The 25,035-nt window shown below is 45.5% G+C and overlaps 1 protein-coding gene across 1 annotated transcript in view; it reads right to left on the bottom strand.

The window, feature by feature from the left end:
• The window catches only part of OTULINL (OTU deubiquitinase with linear linkage specificity like), a gene marked incomplete at its 5' end in the record, with an annotated part of 131,821 nt that overhangs the window by 29,647 nt on the left and 77,139 nt on the right, over positions 1–25,035 (bottom strand). The window contains 2 exons of the mRNA XM_082257442.1: positions 10,378–10,506; positions 13,621–13,770. Coding sequence (XP_082113568.1) covers positions 10,378–10,506; positions 13,621–13,770 — 279 coding nt within the window. The remainder of the gene's footprint in view (positions 1–10,377; positions 10,507–13,620; positions 13,771–25,035) is intronic.

Genomic DNA, 25,035 nt, shown 5'->3' with positions numbered 1-25,035 from the left:
AAGGAGGAAGAGGAGGAGCTTTGGCATCCCCACGAGGCTTCAGTTGTTTTCAGCATCTCCCAGACTAAGGGAAAAATATAATTTTTGTAAGAACTTACTGTAAAATTATTTTCTCTGAGTCCTCTGACAGTCGCCGCCTGATGGTATTAGCCTTCACTAACGTGTAATGGCGCACTCTGCAGGAGCAGGCTAGGCAGATAATTGATTATCAGGTTAATACAAAAAAACTTTTTTGTACCTCAGCACGCCACTAGGGGGCCATTACCAGAACCCAATCTGATATTACTTCAGTTTGTAGCAAGCAGTACCAGAAGGCAACAACCCCCAGATCCAAAAACCAGAGGGGTGGGGGCGGAGACTGTCAGAGGACTCAGAGAAAATAATTTTACAGTAAGTTCTTACAAAAATTATATTTTCTCTTACAGTCGCCCCCCGATGGTAATAGCCTTCACTAATGGGTCGTCCCAAAGCAGTGCAGGTATGAGGGGTGGGAAAGAAACGCAAACAATTTAGAAGGTAATGCAAAACACCGGGCCAGTAACAACCTGAGCCCACAGGAAAAAACTGGAACCAAGCCCAGAACCAACACCCCATAAGGAGAGACAGAAAAATAATGTCTCCTCAAACGACTGCCGCACTCTAAACTTTGCGGCCAAAGGAAGCATCCGAAGATGCCAAAACATCAAGTTTGTAAAAACTTAGTGAAAATGTGCACGGACGACCAGGTCGCCGCCTTGCACACCTGAGCCACAGACGCCTGATGGCGAAAAGCCCAAGAGGCACTAACGGCTCGAGTAGAAAGAGCCTTTACCGGGAAAGGAGGAACCTGACCCGTGATGGAATAGGCCTGAACAATCGTTTGTCTGATCCACTTAGAAATGGTTGCCGCGAAGGCGGCCAATCCCTTCCGAGGTCCCTCAGGAAGAACAAACCGAGAATCAGACTGCCGAATCGTCTCCGTGGCGGACAGGTAGACCTTGACCGCCTGGACCACATCCTTAGGATGCTTGGGTTGTGTACCCAATGATGGCAACACAATATCCTCATTGAGGTGGAATGAAGAAAACCACCTTGGGAAAAAAAGATCGGCAGCAGAACCACCTTATCTCTATGAAGTACCAGATAAGGAGAACGGCAGGACAAGGCTGCCAATTCAGACACTCTGGGAGCTGACGTGATGGCCACCAGAAAAGCAACTTTTCATGACAACACAGACAGAGACATCTCCCTGATGATCTCGAAGAGAGGTTTATTGTAACACTGACAACAACCAAATTCAGGTCCCATGGAAGAAAGAGAGCTCCCCTCCGGGTGAGCCAAATGCTGCACCTCTTGAATGAAGGTGCAAGCCTTTAACAAGGTAAGGATGACAGCCTGAGGAAGACCTCTATCCCTCAGGATCTGGCTTTCAACAGCCATGCTGATAAAGCCAGAGACTGTAAAGCAGAATGGAAGATCGGTCCTTGAGACAGATCGTCTCGCAGCGGAAGCTGCCATCGAGGTTCGACGACCATCTGAACGATTTCCGCGTACCAGGACCGTCGAGGCCTGTCCAGGGCCACCAGAATGACTGACATCCGTTCCAACGCCAACCTGCGGAGGAACCTGGATACAGTAGCCGATAGGGGTGTCAAGGCACCACGAACGCGTCCGCGGCGTCTGCCAGTGGATCGCGAGAACTGGCCACGAATCTTACCACCGCTTTGTGGAGACGGGACGCGAACAAATCTACGCCCGGACACAGGAGGTGAACCACCTCTGGATGTAGGGACCAGTCCCCTCCATCCAAAGTCTGGCGACGTAGTTAGTCCGCCTGCCAGGGTTCCACAACCGGAATTAGAATGGCCGAGAATGCAGGTACCTGCGATCCGGCCCAGGACAGAATCTCGGCCACTTCCGTGGCCACCCGGGCACTCCACGTGCCTCCTTGGTGATTGATATAAGCCACAACTGTGGCATTGTCCATCTGTACCCGCACCGGACACCCCTGAAGCTGAGGTGACCACCGGAAGAGACAAAGCTTGATAGCTCGGAGCTCCAAGACGTTGACTGGTAGCGAGGTCTCCCCTGCCGACCACGTCCCCTGGGCGCAAAACGCACCCAGAACTCCTCCCAAGCCCGACAGGCTGGCATCCGTGTTGACAACTGTCCATAATAGAGGTCGGAAGGACCGACCCTGTGTAAAGGACAGCAGCCAGCGCCACCACAGGAGATCCGACCCGGATGATTTAAGGAAATACTCCTTTCCAAGGACTGAGGTGTCCTGTCCCACCTGTCCAGGATCTCCGCTTGCAAAGACCTGGTGTGAAATTGAGCAAACTGAACTGCTTTGAAGGCTGAGACCAGCCGTCCCAGAACCCGCATGCAGGTCCGCAAAGAGGAGAGATCGTCATTCCTGTGAGCTCTGATCTTCTCCCGCAAAGTCCCGAATTTTGTCCCGAGATTGAGCAAAGTCCAGGACCATCTAGGTACTGGAAACGAGTAGAGGGAGTCAGTGCCGACTTCTGAAATTGACGGCCCACCCAAACTCCTGAATTGTCTGAACCTTCACAGCCAGATCTTTTGCCAAGGTCACACATGAGTTCGACCTTGCAAGAAGGTCGTCCAGGCAACCGAGGACTGCATTGCCCCGTAAACGCAGCAAAGCTAGACCGGAGCCAACACCTTGGTGAAAACCCTGGGAGCCGAAGCGAAACCGAAAGGCAACGCCACGAACTGGTAATGCTCCCCAGCCACCGCAAAGCGAAAGCAGCTCTGATGACCCTCGAAAATAGGGATGAGGAGATACGTATCCTGCAAGGCGATGGATGCAGTAATTCCCCAGGCCTCAACGAGGCCATCACCGACCGGATGGATCCCATCCTGAACGTCCCTCACAAAGCGGTTTAGGGACTACCAATCCAGAATCGGACACACCGTGCCCTCTTTACTGGGCACCGTGAACAGGTTGGAGTCAAAACCGCGAAAACTTTTTCTGAAAAAGAATGGGTACAAAGACTCCGTGTGCAAGCAAACCGTGTACAGCCCCCATGAGATCTCTGAGATGATCAGGGGACAGCTGAAGAATGGACGGGAGGAACCTGTCTGCGGGGCGAGATCAACTCGATCTTGTGCTCTGAATGAATTGGTTCGTGAACCCATCTGTCCTGAATCCTGGGCAACCAGGGTTCCTGAAAAGAAAGCAGACGTCCCCCCACCCTGACAATGGGGAGGGCCTTCCTTTAGGGAGAGGTGGACTGGGCCGCCAAACCAACCTGACCGGCATTTGGCTTATCCGACCACGGCTCCTCGTGGCCACCGGGAAGTCGGAAGGGAATACCCTTCTCCTGCGTCCCAAAGGCACAAAGGCAATTATGTAGAGACTTGAAGGAGGGCCCCCTCCGCGTGTGGGGGGGCTGTCCCTAGGTGACCTGGGGCAGAAGAGTACTCTTACCTCCCGTGAGCCCCTTATCAACTCAGCTAGAATTACCCCAAAAAGACGATCCCCCTCATAGGGGACCTCAGACGCCGTCTTTTAGGATGCGTGGTCAACCGACCAGCACTTTAACCATGTAATGCGGTGGTTCGCAATCCCCACCGCCGACAACCGGGCGACCAACGGAACCACGTCCAAGGCTGCGGCGCCCAGGAACATCGCAGTGTGCATGAGCTGATCCTACTGCGAAGCCCCTTGCACCATGTCATAAGCGCCTGAGAGGCCATCACTGAGGCAAAACACAGGTTTCAACAGGAAACCCGCCACTAGATAAATGAGGCGGGCAAGCGCTTTAACACGCCTATCAGCCGGATCCCTGAATTATTCAGCCTAGACCCAGTGTGATCCTCTACTTGGGGACACCGACCAACGTTAGTCTACCGCCTCCAAAAAAAGGAGAGCGGGTGGAAAAACGCCTAGGCCCCACCAACATGCGCTAAATGCGCCGCCGCTGGCCATTCACGATCTCGTGAAAATCCACCGGCCAGGGAAAAAACCTGACCCGACTGTCTGGGGTCTGCAGAACCCGAGTAAAACAGACCACTCACTTGACTGAGCTGGCGCATTGTTAAGATAGAAAATTCCTGTTATGACGCCCATGAGAGCATCCATCGTAGCGCGTTCCCGAGGAGGAAGATTACCCCTCCTCCTCTCCCTCAACGTGAAGGACCGGGACCCCTCAGGGGGACCACCAATTTGGGCTCAGAGTCAGAGGACTGGGAGGGCACAGGCCGTTTTTTATGGAGGAGCGTGCCGACATCAGCAGATTCACCTGGGATGCCAAAGTCGCCAGAGCAGCAGATATGGGTGCCAGGGGAGAGGATTCAGGTGAACCCGAAGTCCCCACCACGTCTGCGGGGGATTTATTATCATGGGAGACCATTTTTGCCTCAAATGAAAAAAAGGAACACTGGCCCTTTAAATCGGCTGTCAATCCCCCCCGCAATCTGCACCAACTGAAAGAGCCCCTTGAGAAAACACACTAGCAAAAAAAGAATTCGATTTGGTCGAATAATGGACGAGATATAAGCAAAAATCCCCAGCCTGTCAGCTCATTTTTCACAGGATGACAATGGGGAAGAAGGAGGAAGTGACCTCACATCGCTAGAGGCCAGCCCTCAAGCCCAGAGAAAAGGTGCCTATTGAAAGTCAATGACAAAAGTCACAGGGAAAATGGCCGCTTGCCCTTACTAGGCATGTTGCCCCCATCCAAGATGGCGCCCGACCGGGAATCAGAGCAGAATTCTCACATGGCTGCTGTGTTATTCAGATTTTAGAATCTGCAAACCGCTAAAGTGGCGGCCGCTCCAAACGGCTGCAAAATAAATGCACAAACACATTTCTGGCTATAAGCAGGGACCCCAGGGAGACCCCCACAGCATTCCCATGCAGCGCCCCCAGCGGGAACAGGGAGGGGAGGGAAAAAAACACAACCCGGCCAGAAAGGGGATCCTACAGAGACCAGCACCCCTGCTATCCCCTAAGAGTGGGCCCAAAACCCCTCAAATGTCACCAGGGACAAGGGGGTTCAGTACTCACCAGTCCAGCAGCGGGCACCGCTCAGAAACGGGAGACCTCCCACCCTAAGTGGGGGTGCCGTCAGCCATGGAGAGACGCTGGCAATACGCGGGCGATCCGGGTTGAGACATCCTCGGCGAAGCGCAGCTCCATCGGGTCATCCCCATATGGAGGGGCACTGTCGTTGTGAGGCCTGGGCGTACCAGTAACCTGCGACACTCGGCAGGCTGGAACTCCATAAGGATCTATGATACCCAGTCCGAGGCCCAGCTCTGCAGTCACTTGTAGTCCTCCAGGAAAGGAATCCTTGACTAACTAGTGATAGTGAGAGAAATAAAATCTATTGTGCAAAGAAAAACACATGAATTAAAAAAAAAACATAAAGAAAACTGAGACGTAAAGTCCCAGTTCAGAACACCTAACCAGCTCCTGAGCTAGGCAGCTTAAAACTGAAGTAATATCAGATTGGGTTCTGGTAATGGCTGAGGGATGGCCCCCTAGTGGCGTGCTGAGGTACAAAAAAGTTTTTTTGTATTAACCTGATAATCAATTATCTGCCAAGCCTGATCCTGCAGAGTGCGCCATTACCCATTAGTGAAGACTAATACCATCGGGCGGCGACTATCAGAGGACGTAAGAGAAACGGCCCCCGTGACATCAAAACGGCTACATAAACATGGCAGCCTACTGGAGACCAGCCAGACTAAGGGAAAATGGCCCAGTGACTTCATCTGGCTACACAAACATGGCCACCAACCGGAGACGAGCCAGACTAAGGGAAAATGGCCCCCGTGACATCATTCGACCAATCAAACATGGCCACTAACCGAAGACCAGCCAGACTAAGGGAAAATGACCACTATCAGCTACAAACACTGAAGCATGCTGCTAGCATCTTTCCTGCACCCTCTGCAATGCTGCACCCCCCTGAAGGTAGGACGCACATTTAGAGGAGACTCTGCTGTTCACTCTGCACCAGTCTCTGCACTGGGACCCCCCTGCACTATACCCACACTGCAAACAGCAGGGCATGCACTTAGGGGTCTCCTACACTGGGACCATTCAAGACTACCAGGGCGGGACACACACTATCCCAGGACCCTTACAGAGTGGGGATAGCGGGGGAGACCCCAGGGGTCTCTGCTGCATTCTCTCTTGGGACCCCCACCAGACTCTAGGTCCAGACAGGATGGGAGTGGGGGAAGCCCAGTTTAGTGAGGGATTTAAGAATGGGAGGAGGGAACCTGCAGGCAGGTCTGACTGTCCCTGGGGTTACCCGCGTGCACCCCAAAGAAAACCACCAAAAGGGGAAAGGGGGGACTGTACTTACCCTTCCATGGTGCAAGTAACGCTCCAGACAGAACTCCTCGCCACCAAAGTAGGGAAGCTGTCGGCCAAGGGGCCGCTGAGACTCAGACCCAAGTCTGGTCGTATGCCACTCTGCAAGACGTGCCAGCCTCTGTCTGTGAGGCTATGTCACGACCGACCTAGCGAGTAGCTGCAGTCTGAATGCGCTCGCTGGCTGGACTAGAAGGGACCACCGGATAGATTATCCAGCGTGTCGCCCAGCCAGGCAGTTGACTGTAGATCTCCTGAGAGAAAACAAAAAAGATGTAAGGAGAAAATTGCAAGGACCAGAGATACCAGCCGGGAGCCTAGGTCCTTACTCCTGACTAGACAGATTAAAACTGATTACCTAGAGAAGAGAGGGGGGTTATATACCAGTGGAGGACTGCCCATGGGCATAGCCAGGTGTTTTTTGTTCTGCCTAGTCCTACTCCTGGAGGAGGCAATATAACCCACTAGTTATGATTTATGGAGCGCTGTGTCCGTCGATGAACGAAAGAGAAACTTTTTTTTTTATTTTGAATGGAGTTGAGCTTTAATGAATCTGCAATCTGAATAACTACCCTGCAATAAATATAATTTACATAAGTGATGCGGTTAAACCGCCATGCATCTCACCCATTAGGATCTAAAATTTCACTTTTATTCTCTTTGTTTAAAAATGTAATGAGACAATCCCCAGTCTGCAGTCTTATTGCAGAGTGTAAGGCTTCATTCACATTTTTACATGCTATAAATTCCAGAGGCAAGAACCAGCAGATTCCTGCGGCTGGAATTGACAGATGTGTACAAATAGCAGGTATTTGTGAGTATTTGCACAGCCAGCAATTATTTGCAGTGATTGTGGTTGTACACACACAAAGTATCTGGTCAATACTTACAGGCTTTGAAAGCAATCGGTGATTTGGAGATAGTCCTTATTTACAACCAGTATAATTAGAACACTTCTGTTATTTTCCCTTTACGCTCTGTTCATCTAATGACTTGTGGCCAGCATAGCAGACCAATCACAAAAATGATGATGGTAGCTACACCCAAATACAACTTTAAAGTGGCATTCTGTTCTGTTAAGGTTAAAAGGTTGTAATACCTACATCACTCTGGCAACAACTAAGATTATCTACCAAGCCCCTTAGCAGTGTGAGAGCTTCACAGGAAAAAACAAACCCTTTTAATGTTTATAGCAGTTGTAAAAGCTAGACATTTTTTACCTTAAGGGTCCTTTCACACGGCCGCTCCGCTGCTTAAGTCCGTTGCGGGACTTTTTTTTTTTTTCACGGAGCGGATGACATTTGTGTCATCCGCTCCGTGTGCCCGCATATCATCCCATCCGTTTGCGGATGATATGCGGACATAATGTAAGTATATGGCATTGCGGATGTCAGCGGATGACACCGCTGACATCCGATTTTCCTTCCTTTCCGTTTTTTACACGGATGAAAAAATAGGGTTCTGTTCCATTCGAAAAAACGGAACAGAACTGAAAGGAGGAAAATCGTATGTCAGCAGATGGTATTCCGCTGACATCCGCAATGCCATTCACTTACATTATGTCCGCAAATCATCCGCAAACGGATGGGATGATTTGCGGACACACGGAGCGGCCGTGTGAAAGGACCCTAATGCATTTCCTCTCTCTCTCTGCAGTCACTGAACAGAGGCAGCAGCATCTGGCTCCTGCTGCTGTCAATCAAATCCTGTGAGGAGGGAGCAGGGGTGGAGTCAATCCATGCTGTGTGTGTCTATTGCACACACAGTCTAGCTCAGGAGTTTACCTGCTGGTGTACCACCACAGAGGAGGTGTCAAGAGACCTGGCGGGGGACCCCAGAAGAGGAGGTTCGGGACCACTCTGTGCAATACCATTACACAGAACAGGTATGTATAAACTGGTTTGTTAATTAAATTTAAAAAAAAAAAAAAGAACATTTAAAAATCCCTTTAAGGCCTCATGCGTGCTGGGGTGTTCATTTTTTTTTCTTTTTTCCTGCCCCTAAATGCACCTGAATGTTAGCCTATGTATCCATGCACACATAAGCATTTAGAGGAGTTTAGAGGCAGAAAAAAAAAACCACAGCCATTGCGTCCAGGAGCAGCAGAGATTTGGCACAAAAAATACTTGACCGCCTTACGTGGTAGGTGCGCTTAGAGTGTAAATTAATTTAATGTCCAGAATAAACCATTATTCTAGCCAGTGAAATGAACACCCATGCCTAAACACAGCTAAATGGGTTACGCAAGTTTACAAGCATTTATTTTGCCAGGAGGAAAGGAGTCTAGTACAGTTACCAAAAGTCCATTGTGCATGAGGCCTTAAGGTTAGTATAGAAACATGTTGGGAGTCCCACACCGTAACTGAAATTAGAGGTAGCAAGGCTTAGAACCCCACTATGTTTTTAAAGCGGGAACGTATAAGCCAGTCAGTAAGTCCACAGCTGTTCAGTTATTTGTTAATGAGGGCCCAATCTTTGAGACGAAGGAAGAAATCATGCAAAAGATTTTATGACTCATGCTGAAGAAAATTAATGTATTATTTCCTTTTCATAGCTTACCGCAGAACTTAAACAATGCTTGTAAGAACAATAACAAAATACTTTAAAGACATAGCAATATCAATATCAATAAAATGCAAATGTAGAGAAACAAAGGTGACACAGGTAGTTTAACTGGAACTATCCATGTTAGAATGCAATCACTTTTATATGATCTGTGCATTAATTTGAAGAGGCATTTTCAGCAATCACTTACTGTCATGGAAACTATCACAAGAGACTATGGGGTTTATTGGAAAAGTTTTGTAGACAACTTGAGGGTATTGCGTTACCATAATTCCTAAACGTAGATTTTGAGAAAAACCCCCTTACTGTGGTGTGGGACTTTAAAGGTAACAATGGATTGCACATAAGATTAATAAATAGTAATGTTCTAAAATAGTTTTATTGAAAATTGGTATCACTCTTAACCAATATCCATTCTCATATGATTTAATATGATATAAATATATTATGGCCATAAACATAATGGCTCATACATTACATTACAGAGATAAAAAACACACAAACATGGTGCTACTTATGGGAGTGGTACATAATCCCTATGTACCACTCCCATAAGTAGCACCATGTTTGTGTGTTTTTTATCTCTGTAATGTAATGTATGAGCCATTATGTTTATGGCCATAATATATTTATATCATATTAAATCATATGAGAATGGATATTGTTTAAGAGTGATACCAATTTTCAATAAAACTATTTTTGAACATTACAATTTATTAATATTATGTGCAATCCATTGTTACCTTTAAAGTCCCACACCATAGTAAGGGTTTTTTTCTCAAAAACTATGGGGTTGATTTACTAAAACTGGAAAGTGCAAAATCTGGTGCATCTGTGCATGGTAGACATTTAGCTTCTAACTTCAGCTTGTTCAGATAAGCTTTGACAATACAACCTAGAATCTGATTGGTTTCTATGCAGAGCTGCACCAGATTTTGCACTCTCCAGTTTTAGTAAATCAAGCCCTAAATTTTTTGTTGTCTAAAAAATATAACATATGCAAGATTTTGTAATTTTATTGTAATGTATAGCATTAAGCTCAGATTTCTAATGTGTGGCTTGTTTTCATGTTTCCCAATAGAAAGCTGCCTAAAGAGACACAGAATACTTAGGCTGTTTTCACATAGATGTCCCCATTCCACGTTAGCAAGTGATCTGTAAGCATTAGTTTCTGCAGACCTAAACAGACTCAGATATGGGCAGATGTAAATGGGTGCACACCTTTTCCGTTTGTTTTTGCGGACCTAAAGAGACTCCGATATGGGCAACAGACAAATTCAATAGAGCAAACGGCACCAGTCACTTATCTGACTTTAGTATATGGCAGTTTGTTTAGTGTCTATTTACAGCATTTTGCACAGCTGTTTGCACATTTTTATTCAATAAACCTTTTAGTATTATTTAAAATAGTATTCCTACTGTCATTAGTCATAAAGTAGTAATGTATATCAATTAAGTCAGGCTTTACAAAGTGCAATTACCTGGTTTTTGAAGATTTCTAGGCAGCTTCGCAGTTTTCCATAAACCTTTGGACCTGTATACTTCTCATATCCAAAGCTAAACTGCTGTATCCAATTACATCCTTGAGAATACAGAAGCTTTTCAGGAAGCTATGCAAATAATAAACAAACAAAATTGTTTCAAATTTGCCACATCGCTCTCCTCCATACCATTAACGAAACATATTTTGAAAGGACCAAGATATTGACTGCTGTCCAAAGATTACCACAAATCGATCCAGCTGCCCTAGATATAGACAGCGTCATAATAGCACAGTAGTGTGTTGTGATTGAGTAAACTTACAACTAGTACATCTTTATGGTGATTGGATGCAGAATCATGACTATAGGAGCCATAGCAAACTAGACCAATATTGGGGGGTCACAAGCTCTCCCACCACCACAGTCACCTAACCTAAAGTCTCCATTTCAAATTCTGCCTGTAAGGCTAGTTTCATAGTGCTGCAATACAATTTTAATCCCACTTTCAGTGCTATTATGTAGTGCTACTTGGATGCAAAATTGCACTGGAATTGCACAAAAGTAGAAGAGGAACCTTGTCCTAAATCGCACCATTCTGAGTCACATTGATGTAAACAGACACCATTAAAATCAATGTGCTTTCCCTTGTCATGCGATTCTATGAGACTCAAGTCGCATCTGAAATCGCACTAGTGTTAACCAGGTCCAAAGCAGAGAGTATATACTTACCATTCTTGCTACCCACACCGCTATGCTGCTCTATTAACTACTTCCCGACCGACTTTACTGCGGCAGGCAGCCCCTCCTGCGCAAACCGATGTAGCTCTATGTCGGTCATGCGCCTGCAGCTAGGGGGTGAGTGCGCGCCGCCGCGCTTCCGTCCCCACTCAGTAGCGGGTAATCCGATGCACGGGGCAGACGGCTCCGATTGCCGCCTGCCACCTGCTATCACTCACCGCTGCGAGAGAAGGACGGTCAGCTGTTGTAAACACAGCTGACCGTTCTTCTCTCTGGAATTATCACAGAGCGCCTGTGATCCTTCTATAAAGGATCACAGGTCTCTGTGATCATTTCAAAAGACCTACCCCCATACACTTAGAAACACTCCCCTATGTACATATTTAACCCCTTGATCACCCACTGTGTTAACCCCTTCCCTGCCAGTGTCATTATTACAGTAACAGTGCATATTTTTAGCACTGATTACTGTAGTAATGTCACTGGTTCCCCCAAACGTGTAAAAAATGTCAGTTAGGGGTCCAATCTGTATGCTGCAATGCAGCAGTCCTGCTTAAAAAAAAAAAAAAAAACACAAAAAATGACAAATCTTTCCCGTAGTTAGTAGACGCGATAACTTTTGCGCAAACCAATCAAAATACCAAAAATATGTAGCAGAATACAAAGTGGCCTAAAATGTTAAAAAAGTTTGATTTTTAATTTTTTTTTTTTGGGAATGTTATATAGCAGAATGTGAAAATATTGCTTTTTTTTTTTTTTTTTTTTTTTTTTTAGAATTGTCACCCTATTTTTGTTTAAAGCGCAAAAAAAAAAATTTGCAGAGGTGATCAAATACCACCAAAAGAAAGCTCTATTTGTGGGGAAAAAAAGGACATCAATTTTATTTAGGTACAGCGTCGCACAACCGCGCAATTGTCCATTAAAGTAACGCAGTGCCGAATCTCAAAAAATGGCCTGGTCATTAAGGGGGCAAATCCTTCCAGTCCAGAAGTGGTTAAAGCTGAACACAGGGAGGAGTGGAGGTAATTTTTGTCTGGAAATGGGTATAAAAAGGCTATTGATAGGTGAAAAGGTCTTCTGACCCTGACCCTTCTGGAAGTGTTAATCTCCAGTGTCCTCCCACCATGCTTTCTGGTTCCACCAATCTACCGACAGGTCATGACAAATTTCTGTGAACCTGGGAATCTTGGATTCTCTGTTTTTACCCATCTCTAGACAACACAAATCGAAGCAAGCAAAAAGAACTTAGTCATGGGACTTTTATAAGTGGCGCATGAGAAAAAACAGCTTATATAAAAAAGTAACAAAATGTATTACAACATATTAAAACAAAGTAACAAAAAAATGTAACATTGATATAGCTCATAGTCATTTCATCAATATCCACATATTAGACATGTAAGCACAAACGTAGCGATCATGATTATTTAAAATGAAATAAAGCATCATTCATGAAGATGTAAAGTTTTCAAGCTCTCTACGCATTTCATGGGGCAACGCCCACTTCTTCAGGGAATAGTCCAGATATGATTTTTTATATGAGTATATATCAATGTTGGCAAAATCATAAATGAAAAATGTAGATAAAATCTAAATGTGTATGTAGCAGAATGCCAATGTTATGGGTCTCTTTTGTCTGCTGTAAGCAGGGGTGACGCTGGTCCCTCTCTAGGCCTGTTTGGCCACTCTTTTCAAGGGGGTTTGTCCCAGCTTGGACCCTCCTTTGGTGTCTGGCCCTGGGTCCACCCTATACCTTCAGCTCCCAGTTGGAACCATCCCTATGGATTTTGCTCCAAAATTTCTACTGATCCTGCTGCCTACACATTTAGATTATTTTATCTACATTATTTTTCATCTATGATTTTGCCAACATTGATATTTACTCATATAAAAAAATCATATCTGGACTGTCTTCTAAAGAAGTGGGCGCTGCCCCAAGAAACGCATAGAGAACTTGAAAACTTCACATCTTCATGAATGGTGCTTTGTTTCATTTTAAATAATCATGATCGCTATCTTTGAGCTTACATGTCTTATATGTAGATATTGATGACATGACTGAGCTATATCAATGTTACATATTTTTTTGATAGTTTGTTTATTTATGTTGTAATATATTTTGCACTTTTTTATATATGTTGTTGAATTTTTCTCATGCGCCACTCATAAAAGTCTAAGGGCTAAGTTATTTTTGGTTGTTTTGACTGTTCTGATGTGGTCGATCCTGGCTCCAGGGGGGGTGACTCCACCTCAATGTGACGGTGATGAATACACCAAGCATTCCTTAATGGACCATTGCAAGTTGGACAAAACCTTATTCCCCCTACCCACCACCACCGTTTCTATTCCTCTGTGTATGACCAGGTTCTGGCTTCTTTGTCTACAAAACAAAGTTTTTCTCTTGGGCTGTCACTAACATGTTTACTTGGCTAAGTTTCAGTCATACCCATGGTATGATATGTAAAAGATTTTATTTGCCTCATAAAAATACTGAAACCGAAATACCTTTAGGATATCTTTTTCTTTCATCCATCCAGGAAAGGGCATTCCTTGACTAAAAACCTGGAACATGACAGCTCTAAGAACACAGTAATTGTCCTGTTTTACATACTGCAAAATTTTGATATGATGGTTCCAGTACAAGACTTCATATGCCTGTTGACAAAAGTGATATATATAACAACAATATATAATTATTTTGTTTAAAAAGTGTGATAAACTGAAACATATGGCGATACCAAATCTGAGTAAGGAATTCACCTCTCATGGTTTGGTATTCTCCTAAATATGTTATGGTAAACTGTTAGAGCAGAACTCCGGGGGCAGCAAAAAAATCCCCCATTAGTACACCCCCCTACACTAAACCAAAGGCGTACCTAGAACCTTCAGGGCCCCGATGCAAGAAACCATGAAGGGCCGGGCCCTTCCGTTCAAGCCTGGGGCTCTTCCCACTGATCCTGGGGCCCTTTACTCTCATTGCGGGCCCTTTATTATGGTCCTGCAGTGGGACCCTTTCATAAGTTCTGCAGTGGGCCCCCTTCCTGCCATCTTGGGGCCTCCCCACGGTGGTGGAATGCCAGGGCCCTGTTGCAAGTGTGACCTTTGCGATCCTGGAAGTTCACCCACTGGTGTCAGTAGTTTTAATTTCTTTGGTACTTTAATTGTATTTTTTATCATTTTATTTTATTTTTTTACAATGTCACTGACTATGACGGTCTATTCAGAAAAGGAAAGAGCTGGTAAATTACATATTTACCGACCCCTTCCTGGTTCTCTATTGTGACACATTCCCTGCAGCAGCCAGCAGAAGAGGGAAGGGAGCACAGTGGGGGGGGGGGGGGAGCACAGTGGAGGGAGGGGACCAGGGAAGCACACTGGGGCCCAGAGACAACAGAACACAAGTGAACTAGATAGTCGGAGTGGCGGGGTCAGCAGACAGAGAAAACAATCGCCTCCATGTTCCTCCTGCACCTACAGGAGGAAAAAGGAGGACAGTGATTTCTCTACATGCTGCTCCCGCCGCCCCTCCTATCCAGGTGTACACGCCCCCTGGAGCATGGGGAACGGTTGCAATTGCAACCTCTGCAGCCCCTGTTCCTTACCATTGAAGAGAAAAATCGAATTGAATTTTCAGGAAGTTGACTCTGTAATTCAAAAAATGCAGCATCTAGTCTGCCGAGGAAGAGCTGTTACACCAGGAATTACATCATATACTTTGCTCTCTCTTTACACTATAAACAAACAACTACAATTTCCATAAACCTTTGGGAATTGCAGTGAATGTGGGAGGGTACACCAGGCCTGTACATGTTAAATGTAAACAAGCCCACTTCAACATAAATCACACCCTTCATTCTCAGCCACACTGCTCAGCACACAGACAGACAGATGACAGTCTTAGAACTGTAAATCATGCATTTGCAAAATGTTTAGTTAATCCTATGTAGTCTACTTTCAAAAAAATTTTGAATTCTCCCTCCTCTAGGTTTTCTGTTACATGCTGAAATCTAAACAAGCCATCTCCCCCCTCCAGCCACAACAACAGATAAACAAATTACCCCTACATGCTTTATTTAATTACTGCCGAACTATAGACACATAGAATATATATTATTCTGCCGTAATAACTGATGGGCAATGATGAGGCTGCACTGGTAAGCCTCCATTGACGTTGCTGCACTGGTGAGCCTCCACTGATGAGGCTGCACTGGTGAGCCTCCACTGATGAGGCTGAACTGATGAGCCTCCACTGATGAGGCTGCACTAGTGAACCTCCACTGACGAGGCTGCACTAGTGAACCTCCACTGACGAGGCTGCACTAGTGAACCTCCACTGACGAGGCTGCACTAGTGAACCTCCACTGATGAGGCTGCACTGGTGAGCCTCCACTGATGAGGCTGCACTAGTGAACCTCCACTGACGAGGCTGCACTAGTGAACCTCCACTGACGAGGCTGTACTAGTGAACCTCCACTGATGAGGCTGCACTGGTGAGGCGACACTGAGGTACCAATTGCTCACTGTGGTTGTTCAGGAAGTGGCTGGTAAACATGACATGTATACCAGCTTTCCCCCCGCTCTCGATCCTGAACACCGGTAGCATCACCGATCTTCTGCCCCAGCAGCAGCTCCAGCTGGTCGGATGGGAACCTGCCCAGGAGCTGCAGGGAAGTGGGCGCAGGTCGAAGCCCGGCACAGGATGTGCAGGAGCGCCATGGAGAGAAGGATAACAGCACAAAGCTCCCCTGCAGTAGCTGAAGCCTGTCAGAGGGAAGTTGGCCAGCAGCGCTGCAGGGAGGTGCTGTATGGCAGTGGTGAGGGGGGATCAGTACAGGGTTTGGAGCAGTAAGGAAGAATTGGGAAAACTTGGCTCACAGGGCATCGTGCTGGTGGAACAAGGGAGCATAGGAAAGGAGGGGGGCATCTGGAAGCACAAGTGGAGCAGTGAGGAGAGATAAAGGTGCCGGGAGGTATTAGGCAGCAGTGACAGCTGGCAAAGAAAAGACATACAGCTGAGAGAGGTGGAGGGGTGAGGAGGTGAGCCAAAGTGCAGTTTTTGACAGTGGATGGGCAGATTGGATGTAGGAGGACTCGACCTCCATAGGCGATACAGACCAGGAGTCTGTGAGTCCTGTCCTGCCCACTACAGCAAGTAGGGACAGAAGTTCCTGCTTGCTGTAGAAAGAACTACAAATGGGAAGTGCCAAGACCGATGGTGGGGGAACAAGAGGAATAGCAGCCACCAGTCTTACAAACAGGAATCTTCTAGGGGTTAACAGTTTAATTTTAAAATCAAGGGGCTATTACAGAGCAACTAATGAGGTAACAAGAATCTGAATGACATATTTGGTAAAGGTACGATCTCAGCAAATAGGACATTTAAAAAGGTTTTTGCCTGGAGTCATGCTTTCATGTTACATATTTGTAAATACTGTGAGTGAATGACCAACTAAAAGAAGGAGTCTCATGAGAAATATTTGTTGCTCATCCTGTTCATACTGTGAATGCAACACTTCATCAGGTTTTGATTGATGCTGTGGATGCGGAGCTAGCATGGTGGGCAGCTTGCCCAACCCCCCCCCCGATGTCTGACCATGTTGCTCAGAGGAAGACTAGTATCAAATTAGATGTGGCTGACAGAGAAGAGGGGGTGGAGACACATCAGTGCTGACAGATGAGAATAGGTGATGAGTGACAAGCAAACAGAAGATGAGAAGCCAAAATATACAGATTTAGAGTCACAGATAAATGAAGATCATGCACAGGATTACTGCAGGGATTACTGTATTTGGTATGAGACTATTTTTTCAATTTATACGAGGTTTCCTTTTCAGCATATCTAGTACAAAGAAGAGAGGGTACAAATGTTATGCTGTAGCTCCCAAACACGGAACACCCATAAACAGGGGTTTAGTCTTGGATGGAGCTCTAGCCAGTACAAGCAAAAAAAAAAAAAAAGCGCTTTTATTTCCTAACAGGGATCTGAACAGAGGCGACTGTTATATGCACTTGGTTCCCTAGGGAATAACACAAGGTGTTTTGTTGCAAGTTCTTATGATACCTTCTTTAACCACTTTAGGACCACTCACTGTGCTGCTACTGTGGCACAGTGGTAGCCCTGGGTCCAGCGACGTAGACCTACATCGCTGGACTCCTAGCGGTGTTTAGACACAGTGGAAGTCGGGCCGGAGGAGGAGAGGCGGCGATCACCGCCTCTCTTTCCCGACTATCGATGAAAGTGTGAGAAAATCCGCCTGCTTGTGTAAACAAAGCAGGCGGACCTTCTCTGTGACAGACAGGGAGAGATCACAGGATTCAGCATAGCTGAACCTACAATCTCTGTCTCTGTCACAGAACCCCCTCCCCCCACACACGTCTGTAAGCATGAGGAATACATTTAACCCCTTGATCACCAACAGTGTTAACCCCTTCCCTGCAAGTGTCATTATTACAGTAACAGTGCATATTATTTTTATATATGATTACTGTAGTAATGTCAATGGTCCCCCTCAAAAGTGTCAAAAATGTCAGTTAGGGGTCCGATCTGTCGGCTGCAATGTCGTAGTCCCGAAAAAAATCAGATCGCCGCAATTACTAGTTAAAAAAAAACAATAAAAATGACAAATCTTTCCGTAGGTAGTAAACGTGATAACTTTTGCGCAAACCAATAAAAATACGCTTATTGCTATTTTTTACCAAAAATTTGTAGCAGAAAACAAATTGGCCTAAAATGTTAAAAAATTTTGATTTTCAATTTTTTTTGGAATGTTATATATCATAATGTGAAAAATATTGTTTTTTTTTTTTCAAAATTGTCGCTCTTTTTTTCAAAAATTAAAAATCGCACAGGGGATCAAATACCACCAAAGAAAGCTCTATTTGTATGAAAAAAAAAAGGACGTAAATTTCATTTGGGTACAGCGTCGCACGACCGCACAATTGTCTGGTAAATTAACGCAGTGCCGAATCGCAAAATATGGCCTGGTCAGGAAGGGGGTAAAATCTTCCGGTCTTAAAAGTGGATAAAAATATGCTCATTGAGAATGTTTTTGTCAAAGACTTGTAGCTAAATACATTTTGGCCTAAAAATATGACAAAAATTGAATATATTGGATATTTTTTAACAGCCAAAGTAGAAAATGTCAAATTTTCCACAAAATTTTTGCTCTTTTTTTATTAATAGCGCAAAAAATAAAAAGTGCAGAGGTGATCAAATATCAAAAGAAAGCTCTGTTTGTGGGGAAAAAAGGACGTAAATTTAGTTTGGGTACAGCATTGCATGACCGCACAATTGTCAGTATAATTCACGCAGTGCCAAATTGAAAAAAGTGGCCTTGTCATGAGCAGCAAAATCTTCCGGGGCTAAAGTGGCTAAGAAGAAAATCCCTAATCCCCAGTATGTTGCCTTAAAACAGCCTTTTTCAACCAGGATGGGTTCTTCAGCGGTGGTGTGCAAAATGCCTAAAAAGTGCCCCAAATTGTCCAAAAATTGTGTACAAGCCAGCAGTGGATTAAACCGGCGTGTTTATTACACAAAGCCAAAGGTTTTCACTGTGCAACTTTACAACTTTTGGCACTGTGCAGGCATGCTGCCAGCATCCTAACAACCGCTGATGTCATTGGTTAATAAGGACATTGGGCACCAGCACAGCACCCTTGTTTGCCCCCCCCCCCCCCCCCCCTGTCAGCAATGGGGGTTACTTTGACTGCATGGGAGGAGAGAAAATGAGGAAAAAGAAATTCTGGAATACTGGTCAGTATTGAAATAATAAATTGCCTCTAATGTTGGGAGTCTTACATGTGTGGATGCTACTGCGATGAAAACCTAACCACTTACATTTTAGAATGGGGTGCCTTGACTGGAAAAAGGTTGAGAAACACTGCCTTTGAACACTAAAACTGTCTGTGCAGTACCAGTACACTATGTACACTAGGAACATGCAAAACAGTTGTTTGCTGGAGTCAACATCCTTTCCTGCCTTGTATGTTACAGTATATGAGCCAAATTAGTCACCCTGTACTCATTAAATGTCCTATTCTGTGAGGTCTGTGCAAATCAGCTTTTGAGCATGCAAAATAGTCAAAACTGATAAAAAGAAAAACTTGAGTATATGAAAAATGGGATTATTGACTTAGTGTAAAATCCATTTCTCTGATGTTCATTGACAGGTGTTCATTTAAAGCTCCTGAAATTCTTGACCATTAGGTTATGCTGCCCCCTACAGGAGTAGGACACTAGGCAGAAAAAAACGTCTGGCTACACCCATGGGCAGTCCCAGGGGGTATACTCCCTCTTTCAGCTCTAGTCACTCAGTTTTGTTTCAAGCAGTGTCAGGAGAATTATAACTCCACAGAGGGGTGGGTGCTGCGTCCGTCAATGAAAATCAGAGAAATGAATTTTACGGTAATACAAAAATCCCATTTTCTCTTTCCTTCATTGACGGACACAGCTCCTGTCAATCTTGACCATTGGGATGTCCCAAAGCAGTGTCACACATTAGGGGTGGGAAACAGCAAAAAAATTCCTAAGGCTAAACAGTAGCCAACCAGGCGACAGGGGCTTAACCAAAACAACTGGAGCCCACCTGAAAAAAGCAATACACCCTCAAAGAGGATCAGGTCCTCCTAACAGCAGCCTGCAAAACCTTGCGGCCAAAGGAAGCATCTGCAGATGCCAATACATCCACTTTATAAAACGTTGTAAAAGTGTGCACCAACGACCAGGTGGCCGCCTTGCAAACCTGCTACCTGCTTTACTGATGCCTGGTGACGGAAGGCCCAGGAGGCATTAAGCGCTCTAGTAGAGTGCGCCTTGACAGGGAAAGGAGGAACCTGACCCCTGATAGAATACGCCTGAACCACCGTCTGATCCATCTGGAAAATGTCGCAGAGAAAGCGGACAACCCTTTGCGAGATCCATCCATGAGCACAAATAGAAAGTCTGACTTCCCGAAAGACTCTGTAGCTGCCAGGTACTCCCAAATTGCCCGGACCACATCCAAGGCATGCAAGGCAATTCCCTTCAGATGTTTAGGCCTGGGAAACAGAGAAGGCAACACAATGTCTTCATTCAAATGAAAGTCAGAGACCACCTTAAGAAGGAATGACAGACAGGGACGAAGCACCACCTTATCCTTGTGAATCACCAAATAAGGTGAGCGATAGGTGCCAAACCAGATAATGCGAGCCACAGCCTCAGTCTTCCGGTCAGCCGGATCCTTAAAGGCCAGACTCCTTGGTAAAGCGCTTAGGAACCCCACGGGGACGCTTGGTCATTCCCACTCTTTTGCGAAAATTCTGTCAAAATAGGCTGGGAAAGGAAACAACTTTGTTGCTCTGGATGGCTTGTGAGTGCCAAAGGGTACCTGCGTCTCTGTTGCAGCTTCAGCTGTGTCCTCCTTCTTTAGGGTCTCACGTACAGATACAATCAGTGCATCTACCAGCACCTTCTCGTGCGCGGTCGCAGACGTGGAGTAATTAATCAGGAAGCTAAATGATTCAGGAGTCCGCACCAAGGGACAAGGAGGGGCTCCCACTGCTGAAATTGCCACCCACGGGGCTCCACTGTCATGGCCGCTGGTATTTGCAATGCAAACCACAAGAAAATGGCCACCGGACCACACAAATATGGCCGCCGTGTACAAGAATACACAAGGCTACAACAAAATGGCCACGCCTTGAGGCCTACAAGAACCCAGAAATCGGGAGACCAGACCTCAGGACAGATCAAGGCAGGACAGGGGGCCCTGGCAGGAGTCCCTACCAGGTACAACCCCCCCCCCCCTGCCCCCATTGCCAGTTAAGGCCCTGCCCCCACCCCGGGAAAGTGGTCAGACCACCCCCAAAAAAAATATCCCCAGCGTATGTGGAGGGGGGGCAGGATGAGGAACTCGGCAAGGGGGGTGCCTGCAGGAAGGAGGGGAACCCGGGGGTCCGATTGTCCCAACGAGGGGCCAACGTCCACCCCAAAACCCTCCAGGGTTAGAGGGGGGACAGCTACTCACCATATCAGGAACCAGATAGGCACCACTCCAGACAGATCCTCCTCTCTATCGAAATGGGGGGGTGGGGGGTTGTCAGCCAGGAGGAACGCTGCAACTTAGGCCAAGGCCAAATCATATGCGACCTTGCGAGACATTTAATTCACAGTCCAGGGGGGCTATGTCACAGCCTGTGCACGCGCTGGACGGACTGGGGGGACCCTAAGGATCTATATTATCCAGTTTGTCACCCAGTCCAGCACTTGATTGTAGCTCTCACAGGAACAAAATAATAAAAAGAGGAAAAAATGTCATTTGAAAAGAAAAAAATTGCCAGGACCAGAAATCCCAGCAAGGAACTAGGTCCTTACTTCTGACTAGGCAGAAAAAAACTGAATACCTACAGCAGGAAGTGGGAGTATACCCCCAGGCACTGCACCATAGGCATGATCAAGCTTTTTCTCTTCCTAGTGTCCTACTCCTGTAGGGGGCTGTATAACCCTACGGTCAAGAAGATGAAGAGCTGTGTCCGTCAATTAACAAGAGAAATTTACAACCACATCTTGTTCTTGTGATAACTTTAAACATTTTGATTTGCCAATACTTTCTGTCTTAGGCTCCTTTCACACTAGGCGACTCCAAAGTTGCATGATTTTCAGTGCAACTTTGGAGTCCGACTTTGATACGACTTTGAAGTGACTTTGATAAGACTATTACACTCTCTAGCATTGAAGTTGTGTCAAAGTCGGATCAAAGTAGTGTAGGAACCCTTTCTGAAGTCAATGTGACTTCAGTAATGTCAATTGCAATCGCACTTTTATAGAGATGCATAGCATTTCAAATGTCCTGGGACTTGGGGTCTCACAAGTCAGATTCTAAGTCGCACAAGTGTGAAAGGAACCTTGCCGACGGGGCCATAGTTGAATGACAGCTACAGCGCAGTCGGCTAGTTCTGGGAAGGCGTAATATGACATCCTCCTGAACTGACGCTTAGTGCATGCCCCCTGTGGCACGCACCTGGAGGTGGTCCTTCGGGCCCAGGGCATCACGGATCAGGTAAAGTGCCAATGACAGCGGGCCTTTACCACCGACTCGCTCCTGCCCAATGAGGAAGCGATCACTTGTCAACAAACCGGCGCATGTCCAGTTAAGCTCTTTCCTCATACCAATGCTGATCTGTGCCTCATCCGTGCCTCATACATGCCTATCCATACCTCATCCGTGCCACATCAGTGCTCATCCATGCCACATCAGTGCTAGATCCATGCCTCATTTTTGCCCATCGGTGCCTCATTAGTGCTCATCCGTGCCACATCCATGCCACATCTGTGCTCATCCATGCCACATCAGTGCTCATCTGTACTTCATCAGTGCTCACCTGTGCCTCATCCATGCCTCATCTATGCCATATCTATGCTCATCCATGCCACATCACATCAGTGATTATCCATGCCTCATCTGTGTGACATCAGTGCTCATCCGTGCCTCATCCATGCCAAATCAGTGTTCATTCGTGCCACATCAGTGCCACTACAGTGCTCATTAGTGCCTCACTAAAGTGTAATAGGTAGTCAGGAAATTAGATGTGTAATTTATGTCCATAGAACACCCAACGGTGCTCCCTGCGTGTTGGACCTCTGTATGTAGCCAAGCGGTGTAGACGTTTCACACATGTGGTATCGCTATACTCAGGAAGAGTAGCAGAATGTTTTTTGGGTGTAATTTTTGCTATGTACATGCTCCAGGGCCTTCAAAAGTGTAATAGGTAGTCAAGAAATGAAATGCGTGATTTATGTCTGCAGAACACCTGACGGTGCTCCCTGCATTTTGGGCCTCTGTATGAGGCCAGGCCATGTAAAGGTCTCACATATGTGGTATCGCCATACTCAGGAGGAGTAGCAGAATTTGTTTTGGGGTGTAGTTGCAAGTATGCATATACCATGTGAGAGAAATACCTGTTCATATGACAATTTTGTGAAAAAAAAAAGAAAAAGAAAATCTTCATTTTGCAAAGAATTGTGGGAAAAAAATACAACTTTAAAAAACTTGCCATGCCTCTTAATAAATAACTTAGAATGTCTACTTTCCAAAAACATAGGGTAATTTGGGGTGTATTTGTACTGTCCTGGCTTGTTAATATCTCAAGAAATTAGATAAGCCGTCAGAACATAAGGTGTGACTTTCAGAAAGACCAAATAATATACACGGATTTTGATCATTTTTACCAAAAAAATGTAGTAGTATAAATTTTGGCCAAAATTTATGAAGAAAAATTACTAATTTGCAAAATTTTATAACAGAAGCAAAGAAATGCATTTTTTAAAAAAATATTTGATCTTTTTTTATTGATAGAGCAAAAAATGAAAACCCAGTGGTGATTAAATAGCACCAAAAGAAAGCTCGATTTGTGTGAAAAAAGGGGACAAAAATGTAATATGGGTACAATGTTGCATGACTGAATAAGTGTCATTCCAATTGTGAGAGCATTGAAAATTGGCATGGTTAGGAAGGGGGTATAAGTGCCCAGTGGGCAAGTGGTTAAGCTGGCCATACATGGATCGAAATTTGGTCACTTTAGCAGGGACCGGTCGAATTTCGATCCATCTATGGCTGTTCCTATCGAGAGGAGGTGATGTAGTGATTGATTCCTTTCAAAAACGGGATTGCCAGTATATTTTCAATTGATCAGCGCTTGCAGCCAATCGGAGTCGTTCCACTGTCAATACAATAGAGCAACGGGGAGATTCCTTCATACACCTCAAATGTATGGATGGGGGAATCAATTTGTTTTTCTGGTCTATGCCCAGCTTTAGTGCTAATAGTCACCAAGACAAACAGAGTATCTGCCTAGCAGAGACACAGGCAGCAATACAAATTTGACAGGGGTACTAAAACTGGCCATACAGTGTTAGATATTTTTAGTTCAGCCTATGGGCTGAGCAAAAAAAAATCAAACAGATTCCTCCGTCCACGCTATACAGGGCTGCACAACTGTGCAATTTTCCATCTAACTGCTTCAAATTTTCAATTTAAGTATTTAGGGTTGGGGAAGGCCAACAGGGCAACACTAATCTAATTTTGACCAGTTCAGCAGAAACCAGTCAAAATTCCAACAGTGTGCTTAATCCTGCCATACTCTTATCCAAAAAAAAAAAGTTTTGACTATACATACACTAATGCACTTTCTCTTGCAAAGTAATAGAAGTGTAGTAAAATCCTGATGCTGCATGATAAAAGTTAATTTCATGTGTGAAGAATAAATGGGAAAATGATCTGAAGCATCACAGCAACCATCTCCATCCCTAATATTGTATATAAAAAGGGGGCATGGGGATAACGGGACTTTAAATGAGGTAGGTTGCTGTTACAAATCTCCAAATGGAAATAACGGAATTTTTGTAAAATCTTACCTGTAAAATTCCTTTCTCTGAGTCCTCCGACATTCGCCGCCTCTTCATATTCGTCACAATGGGGTAATTGACCTTTCTCCGTAGGAGTAGCTAGGCAACAGAATATGTCAATATTAAAGCTTTTAACATATCCCACCCCCAGGGGGTGGTCCCCTCAGTCAATACCCTCCTACTTCCTGTATCCATACCTCAGTTTCAGTAGAATAGCAGTAGAGTATATAACCAAACCCCAAAAGAGGGGCGGGGGCGGCGACTGTCGGAGGACTCAGAGAAAGGAATTTTACAGGTAAGATTTTACAAAAATTCCGTTTTCTCTTACATCCTCCGACAGTCGCCGCCTCTTCATATTCGTCACAATGGGGACGTCCCAAAGCAGTGCAAACATGAGGGGTGGGAAACGCAGCCGCGCCTAAGGCAACGCAGTCTCCACAGCAGAAACAAAGGAACCTTACCAAAGGAAGGAAACCAGCTGGGTAGCATGAAAAAAACTTGCTCAACAGGAGCAACAACCCAGGAAAAAACAAATAACC

The sequence above is a fragment of the Pelophylax lessonae genome (assembly GCF_965119305.1).
Source record: "Pelophylax lessonae genome assembly, chromosome: 5".
Classification (NCBI taxonomy): domain Eukaryota; kingdom Metazoa; phylum Chordata; class Amphibia; order Anura; family Ranidae; genus Pelophylax; species Pelophylax lessonae.
This window is presented reverse-complemented; position numbering and strand designations above follow the sequence as displayed.